This window comes from Scatophagus argus, chromosome 21 (assembly GCF_020382885.2).
Source record: "Scatophagus argus isolate fScaArg1 chromosome 21, fScaArg1.pri, whole genome shotgun sequence".
NCBI classification, from domain to species: Eukaryota; Metazoa; Chordata; class Actinopteri; family Scatophagidae; genus Scatophagus; species Scatophagus argus.
Window position 1 is genome coordinate 4785769 of NC_058513.1, and position 8777 is coordinate 4794545.

The 8777-nt window shown below is 40.6% G+C and overlaps 1 protein-coding gene across 1 annotated transcript; it reads left to right on the forward strand.

The window, feature by feature from the left end:
* The first annotated feature begins 84 nt into the window (after positions 1–84).
* LOC124052335 (5'(3')-deoxyribonucleotidase, mitochondrial-like) lies at positions 85–8426 on the forward strand. The gene is made up of 5 exons (XM_046376463.1): positions 85–806; positions 1641–1741; positions 2806–2866; positions 2981–3095; positions 4420–8426. Exons 1-5 carry the CDS (start codon positions 531–533, stop codon positions 4557–4559), a joined length of 693 nt encoding a protein of 230 aa, XP_046232419.1. The 5' UTR covers positions 85–530; the 3' UTR covers positions 4560–8426.
* The last annotated feature ends 351 nt before the right edge of the window (positions 8427–8777 follow it).

Consider the following 8777-nt stretch of genomic DNA (forward strand, 5'->3'; position numbering starts at 1 on the left):
AAACTTAGAACTTAGAAACCTTGAAATTGTCATTGCTCTGTGACGGCTCTCACATATTGACAGGAGTGAGCCATCTAGTCCACCTAACATATCTTTGCTGCAAGCAGGATTTGGTACAGTCTGTTCTCACTATCCTTGCAGATGCAGTGCCAGTTGTGTACTACTCCTTGTACTTCAGGTTACTCCAGCAGTCACTGTTACAGATGCTGTGGCTTTGAGAAAGGCTGTGGGTAATACACACTGACAAACGATGCAGACAGCTCCAAGTATACTGTGGTCAAAGGCATGTCACATTTGACCTGTCAGCTGCTATGCGGCTAGCCTGTCAGCTAAATTTAGCTACCGACCGTTAGCTGAACTGCAGCCGACTAGCAGAGATACCCCCAGAATGATAAAGTTAAGCTAACAGTGAAACAAAACATTACGAAAAGACAAATAGCAACGCAACAATGCAGAGTGCTGAAAACGACAAGGTTTAACTCTCGCAGAATTTGGAAGTAATTTTACTACAGCTCACTCAAGAGTCAACGATGTTGTTAAGGTCCAGTATAACACGCCTACTCGGAAGAGGGAAACCTTTGTTCCGTGATCCGTTTAAGAGGATTTGCGTAAACATGTCGTCCTCCACTGCTTCGGGTAAGAGACTGCGGGTTCTGGTTGACATGGACGGCGTCCTTGCGGACTTTGAGGGGGGATTCTTGAAGAAGTACCGGGCCAGGTACCCGAGCGAGCCCTACATCACACTGGATGACAGGAGGGGGTTTTGGGTGTCGACGCAGTATGGGCAGCTCAGGAGTGACCTGTGTGTAAGTTGATAAAACTCACATTTGCAGTCCTACACAGATCCAGAGGCCATTGAACCCCACTGAGTGTGGTTCAACGGCCCTAATTAAACAGTTTAAATTGTACCAGAATTCCAAGCTATCCCATTTCGAGGCTTTTTGAATGAAAAATGACAACAACGCTATTTAGTGGGCCATAAGTGTCTCGTTTTGCTTGTAAATAAAGGAATATGTCCCATGTATGCATTTGCACTGTGCTGAAGAGTTCAAATATGAATGTTGTATTTTGTTTATAAATTTCATTCAGTATCTGAGTTCAGTGCTTGAAGATTAGCCAGCAAGTTCATCCTAATGATCCCAATGACCCGTTTCTCTGATCCAATACAGTAAATGTACAACTGTCACACTGAACCAGTATTGTTAAATTGTTTCTTAGTTGTTCTATATTAGTATAAGTCCACTTAGTCAAATGCATATCCATATATCCTCGATACCCCCTGGCCTCTCTGTCATTATCTTATCAAGTCTGCTCTTTGCTCTCTTGGTTTAACCATTTGTCATCACTTGTTATTTAGCCAGTCACAGGCCTGTTCTTAATAAAGGCTCTTTTATCATAGAAGTAAAATATGGCATGAAATCATAAACATTGTCAGGGGCACAAGGTCTCAGTTCCTATTTTGTGATTATTAAAATACTCAAGAAATCTGTGCAGTTCAGTCTCATTCAGATATAAGTTCTTCTGTGCCTTAGATCAGCTGAGTGGCGAATTGACCTTGTAAAAGTTGCCCTTTGGATCTTCTTTCTTCAAAGTACATGTTTTTTTTTGTTTGTTTGTTTGTTTTGTTTTTTTGTCTCCAGGAAAAAGCCATCAGTATATGGCAGTCCAAGGACTTCTTCATAGACCTGGAGCCGCTGCCAGGAGGAGTGGAGGCAGTCAAGGAAATGTCCAAGATGGAAAAGTAGGTGCTGATGATGCATTTCACCCATCTAATATATAAACTCATTTGGCTGCTGCTGATGTTACAGTAAAATGTCATGCAGGCAGGTTTCTGAGCAGCATAATCTTGAAAAGAGTACAAACGCGGGGAGCAGAAAACAAAGCCGCAGAGCTTGTGGGGACTTTAACACGAAGAGCTGATTCTGTGCCTTAAACTGCATGAATCACCAAAGTCATTTGCATCTATTGGTCTGGTGGACCTGGATTTTAATACGGAGGTGGATGGTTATGCACGGAAGCTGATGAGAAAGAAACGCTGTTTTAAGCTCGGATGCAAGCTCACATGCATCAATACACCGTTTCTGGGTTGATGACGATGATGAGTTATCATCCAGTTGTATCAGATGTTTAGTGTCCTGTTGTGTTGCTGTTTCAGAGGCTACTTCCTCCCGACAGCCGTAATGTTGAGGAGCTTCTTAGTGTTGCCAGACTTAAAGATGATTGACACGAGTAGCACGAGTCCAGAGCTCTCATGATGGGTGTTATTATTTGTCACGCACCAGTTGGGGCTGTGTTTACGTGCAGGACGAGACGTGCTCTCCGTGCACTCGACCTGTACGTGCCTTGGTGAAAGCATCTCATAACTGGCATCTGCAGTGAGATATTTCTTTCAAGTGCGATTTTATTCAACATGAAGGAGGTTGTGATTACCATTTCCATTCCCAGAAGCACACAACAGAGTGGAATATTGTCTAAAAATAGCCACCATAGTTATGAAACTGTGTGTTTACATTATCGCTTCTAGTGGGAACGAATGGGTTTTCTTTACCACCACCACCACTGCCTGAATGAACCTGTTTACTTATCAGGGAAATCTGCCATATGGTGTGGTCTCTTATTTTTCATTCACTTTTGTTTCGGACCTCTTTGTTGTCCTGCCAGGGAACGTCCACAGCCTGTCTTCAAAATAGTCATTATTCCAGTTAGAAAGAATCGGTGTGCCTGTCCGGTATAAGCAGCTGGAATATATAAATGTTTGTATGTTTTTCATTTTTCCACTTCTGTTGTTCCCCTTTCTCCCCGCAGCACAGATGTCTTTATTTGCACCAGCCCTATAAAACATTACAAGCACTGTCCTTATGAGAAGGTAAGTTGCTTTTCTGCCAATCGCCAACCTCTACTCTGTTCCCTTTGTAAATTATTACTGTGTTTCCTTTTTCTAAATGGATCTCATCTTCTCTGTGTGTGTGTGTCCGTCCAGTATGCCTGGGTGGAGAAACATTTGGGGCAAGGCTTTCTGGAGCAGGTCATCCTGACCAGAGACAAAACATTAATTACCGGAGACATCCTCATAGACGACAAGCCTGATATTCTAGGTGAGGAGAGTGTTTGTGTATCCTTTTTCCGACCCACTTTAGATGAAACCATGCTGACCTCACATGCGGACCGCAAACACGTTTGTGTGTGCGCCCACATCTAGTGTCCATTTTATTATTTCAACTTCATTTGTCAGCTGAAATGAAAACATCCGTTGTAGTTAGCTAATGAGCTATTGCTACACTGTATGGTCAAAGGTGTTGGGACATCTGACTGGGATCTAACAGGGATGTTAATGACATCACATTCTAAATACACAGACAGCTTCCACTCTTGTGCGAAGGCTTTCCACAAGATTTTGGAGTGTTTCTGTGGGAATTTTTTCCCATTCATGTGGTAGAGCATTTGTGAGGTCAGACACTGATGTTGGACCAAAAGGTCTGGCTCACACTCTCCATTCCAGTTCATCCCAAAGGTGTTGGATGGGGTTGAGGTCAGGGTCAGGCCTCTGTAAGGGTCAGTCAAGTTCTTCCACACCAAACTCATCCAGCCATGTCTTTATGGACCCAAACTGTTGCCACAAATTTGAAAGCATAGCATTGTCCGAAATGTCTTGGTAAGCATTAAGATTTCCCTTCACTGGACGTAAGGGGCCGAGCCGACCTCCGAAAACAGCTCCATACCACACCTGACCCTAATAATGAAGAGCTGTGTCCCAATACTTTTGTCTATATAATGTTGCTGGCTAATTAAACTAACTTTAGCTCCATGAAGTGTTTTTGTGGATCGCACTGCTTTTCTTGCAAAACTATCCCTACTCTACCTCTGATAGGTTTCCTTCATTGATCAAGCCTGATCACTCAGATTTTTAATTTGTCGTTTAATGTATTGTGTATTCTCAGAGGGACCCCACCCCCCCACTGTCTCCTGCAAGTCCTCTGATCTGAAAAGCTCCAGTTGACTGAGTTTCAGTAACTCAAATTATGTTGCTGTTTTTTTTTTTACCATCGCTGACCGGCAAATCGCAACGACATAACATTATGAAAATGTTAATGTGTTGCCAAAAAAATTGCTTTGAAACAAACATCTTTCAGCATGCGTAGAAGTGCATTTTAAAGATTTAAAGGAAGACGGAGAGAAAAAAACTGAAAGGCAGAGGATTGCATAATACTGTTTGTGTATGCCATGTGGGTGTAATTATTTGCTTACATCTTCTTCAATGTCTCATTTGCACCTTTTAAGACAGCTGCCACAGTGTGTACACTGTTAGTCCGTATCTGTTGCTTTGTCTAAAGCAGCCCTTTGTACACTCGCTTTCTACGCAACGAAATGCCTGTGGTTGTCACTTACATAATGTTTGTGTCTAATACGTGTCCTTTTCAGGGGTGGAGCCTAAACCAACATGGGAGCACATCCTGTTCACCGCCTGCCACAACAAGCATCTGTCCACCAGCTCTTCACAGAGACGACTTCTGTCTTGGTCAGACGACTGGAGGGCAATTCTGGACAGCAAAAGGCAGTGAGGGACTCCTTCACCAAACACCGTCATCGCTCGGAGGAGGCGCTTGTCTTGCAGAGTCAGTGCTGAAATTCATTTCTGAAAAGGAGGAAGGTAAAGTAATAAGACAGGAGTGATTAGCCAAATAAACAATAGTATACAGGTTGGATGTTTCACACAAAGCAGAAACACTTGTTGCATGATGTTGGGAGAGGACATTCACTTTTTTAACCACAAGGGGGCACTCTGAGACTGAGTGTGAAGTGGGGCTGACAACAACATTTTCATCAGTTTCACTCAAACAACTGTGACAGCAACACAGTCGAAACATGAGGGCAAAAATAATTGAAAATGGATTCACAGTAAGTGGAAAAGGGCAGGCTGAACTTGTTGTTAGCTGCCCTGTGTCTGTTTACCATACGTTTTGTCCACGTTTTACTGTGGACATTAGATTTTTAAGCTTCTGCATGGATAGACGGTTTCCTTCACAAAAGGCTTATCACTGGTTGACAGTTTTGTGTTGCATTTATGAGTCAGTGGACTGTATACAACAGGACACTCCACTACACACAAAAATGTACAGAAATAGCCTCCAAAGGTCATAGGCACTGGCGAGGATGTGCGATACTTGAACACAGTAAAGTGACTCGGATGTACAAATACTGTAACTGTTATGTCAGTTCATTATTTCACTGTACCATTTGGGAGAGCACTGCAGTAGTGCCTGGGGTTAGTACACGTGTACAAAGCTAACCTCTAAAGGTAATTACAGAGCTGATGTGGTCAAGTTGGTGCTTTTTTTAAAAACTTATTTCACATTGATCTATGCATCTCAACTAATACATTAAAGAGGAAAAAAAATACTTATTATACACACAGAAATGCACACATACATATGCATGTTGCCAAAACATCACTAAAGTTGAGTATATTAGAATAAATGAACAAAATCTCAAAGGAAAAAAAGATTGTTTAAAAAAAATGAGCCTGAGCATAACTTTTAGATGTAAGAATGAACTAAACCTCAAAAAAGATGATTTTATTCTTAAATTGGGTTCTTTGTTTGATTCGTTTTGTTTTTACAGGCTCTGCTTTCACACAGCCAGTCAATCAGTTTTGAACACACCATATTTTATTGATTTCTGGTTAAGCTTGTGAAATTACCTATTGTAAACTCACTAAAATATGAAAATAATGTTACCTCAGTATGTCCAAAACCAGCACACAGCATCAGTTTTTAAAACATGATCTTGTTTATTAGATTTGTGATCTCTTTGTCATTTCTGATGAAACAAATCACCATTTATGGTTTATATTTTCATTACGTCAGCAAATAGATAGAATCTATTTGTATTTATTTTAGCATTTCATTTATGGTTTGAAAATATATTTTCCCTTTCCACATTTTATGTTGTTGAATTACATGAGTCACAGAACTGTATTTATTTCATTCAAGCCGAGCCACAAAACTCTCGCTGTCTTCTGTCTGAGGTGTATTTGAGCGAGTGAACAAACAACTTCCTGTCTGGATTTGCATTTTTTCTGCTTCATGGTCAATCGAGGTATTTTGTAAGTGCATTTGAATAATTTTTGACTCTTTCTGGTCGGTTCATTACAGATTTGCCTGTTGTTGCTGTTGTGCTTATTTGTGGGGGGTTCTGAGCAAGTGTTATGGAAGACGTACTTAGTACTGAGTGCTGTGTTATTGTGCCTCGTCTAATGTACAAATCAAACATGAGACCTTTAAATGCTGTGTTTTATTCTGCCTCACTTAAAATGTCTCCAAAGAAAAGAATAAGAGGAGGGCCAAGGCCTTTTAATGGCCCTATTTTCGGTGCAGTTAAAGGTGAATTTCTTTTTTTTTTTCTTTTTAGTTTTTATACTTTTTTCATTTAAATTCACATGAACTCATAAATAGGATTTAACAGACGTTTGGAATTATCATCCCTTTGTGTTTTGACATTCCAGCAGTATGGGACTGTTTCACTAAACATCATGAACTTTGTTGTAATTTCCTCTCTCTGCTGATCATATCAGTTAAGAACACAAGAAGAAACAGCCAAATATGAACATTAGTCTAGACGGCGACTCGCCCTCAGTCCATCTTATTATCACCAAGATAGGCTTTGCTACATATGAGAAGCTGCTGCTATCAAATGTGAATATCTGCCTCCTTATACCCATAAATCCCAAAATGCATTTTGGTATTGATTCTGTAGTTCTGCCTACATTCCTCATGAAACCCCCTGCAGATCTTGGCTGGCCATGAAAACATGGACTCTGCCACACTTCTCAGAAGAAACACGCTACAGAAAGTTAATTTAGAAGTAACAAAAAGTCCTTGCTGGGAATGAAAATGAGTCACATTTATCAAGCGAGCTCTTCTTTCTTACCGCAAAGTACATGAGTAACCTTTAAGATCAGCTCTTACCGCAAAATTGATCACATGTATGCGTAGAGAGGCACAGCGAGTCCGAGACAAGAATTTAAATTACATCTGTCCAATGGTACATTCTTTAAATACAGCAAAAAAACTTACTGGTACATCAAGGGATATGTTATTCTGCAACAGCATACATGATTGAATTCATTGTAGTGTACTATTACAAGTGTATTTTGTTTATGTAAAATCTTAAATATCTCCAGTAGCAATCAGGAGGAGGGAGTCTACCTCAGAGAAAATGTATGATAACATGGAATTTAGTAATACAGGTGCCAACAATAAAGACTCAAAGTGGTGTGGTATTCAGAATGTATATTTGAAGCTAATGGTTCAAAAGAAAGCTGCAAATATTAAGCAAAAAAAGGTCCCAATTCTGAATTATAATCATTGCTTTAGGTACCCTGTCCCATAAGGTGTGTCCACGGCCGTCTCTTAAGCAGTTAAAGAGAACTTCAGATGTCACTCAAATTTAGGAGCGTTTTTAAAAAATAATTATATTGAAAAACTCTCTGTTAAAATTTCACTTTAAGAGTCCGTCATGCATTTTTCTTCAGTGTCAAAACGTGACACTTGCATTTCCCACAATGCAACTTGGCCACTAACTTTTCTCTCTGAGATTCGGGCGTGTTAAGGCAGTAGTAGCTAATTTAGCCCAAAGCTGTTAGCCTTAAGCAGAGCTGCACTTGTGTTTAAAGGTCACTTCTTCTTCCATGGATTTACTTCATTTTTCAACTTGGATGCTGACTCAAGTTACATCACTTGAGACAATTTGTCAGACTTCACAGAACACCCAAACTTTATTTCACATATGCAGTAGTACTCCCCAACACGCGTAATCCACATCCTCTGATGTTTCAAATGAGTGACGTTTCTCTCTCGCCAGGATGATAAATTCCTATTCACTGTAAGGAAAAGATCTGGAGATCACAGAGGAAACCCAAAGATGGAAGAGTGAACTCCAGTTAGATGTAAAAAACATGTCAGTCAAGATCAGATGTAGTATCTCATGTGTCCCTGCAGCTCTCTCATCCTTTCTTTTCTTTAGCATAGAGCCCTCAATACACACCAGGACTGTGACCTGCTGCACTGTCAAGGTTACAGCGTTGCTTATTTTTCATACATCTGACCACCACCAAGTGATAAACTAGGTCAGCTGGCTCTCACAACTGCTGGAAGCTTACATGGAGGAAGCGCTGCCCGTTCCATTTGACCACCCAAATGACAGCCATGTTGTTGTTCAAATGAAACTACATGACAGCAAAAAGTCAGTCATCCCTTGCATAAACACTGCATGTGTGTCAGTCGTAGGTGAGCCATTTTTTTGTCAATGAATGTCTTGTGATTGTGGTGCTGATGTTCATTTTTTAAGCAGCTGCTGTGTGTATGGGAGAGAAATGTTAAACCACGATTCGTAAAGGACAGATTTAATTAAAAAATTCTAAAAGTTTATATTGTGTCAGTGTGATAAATGGGATCACATCCTCATATGAGCCTTGACATAACCCTCTGGCTCTGTTTGTAAGTGGTGCACAGCAGACGGTGTTGCTGCGCAGACAATTGTGTGCAATCATTCTCAATAATGCTTTGTCAACAGAACAGCACAGTATTTTATCTTCCCCGCACGGCGTTGGGTCTTTGCTTCTCTCAGACCTTTTATTCATTTCTTTAGCCTTTAAAATTACGCTCATCTTCACTTCAACATGTACCTGAGGTCTCTTCACTGTAATTTCCGTGTTGTGTTGAATGGAACAAAAGGATGTCATGTCGCATAGAAATTGTCAGCATAAGCCTTTGCAGGGT

Excerpts from the sequence above, each read along its gene's own strand:
- LOC124052335 (XM_046376463.1), top strand. The coding sequence starts at position 531 with ATGTTGTTAAGGTCCAGTATAACACGCCTACTCGGAAGAGGGAAACCT. Across the intron at positions 807-1,640 it reads AGCTCAGGAGTGACCTGTGT|GAAAAAGCCATCAGTATATG; the intron begins GTAAGTTGATAA and ends TTTTGTCTCCAG. Across the intron at positions 3,096-4,419 it reads CGACAAGCCTGATATTCTAG|GGGTGGAGCCTAAACCAACA; the intron begins GTGAGGAGAGTG and ends TGTCCTTTTCAG.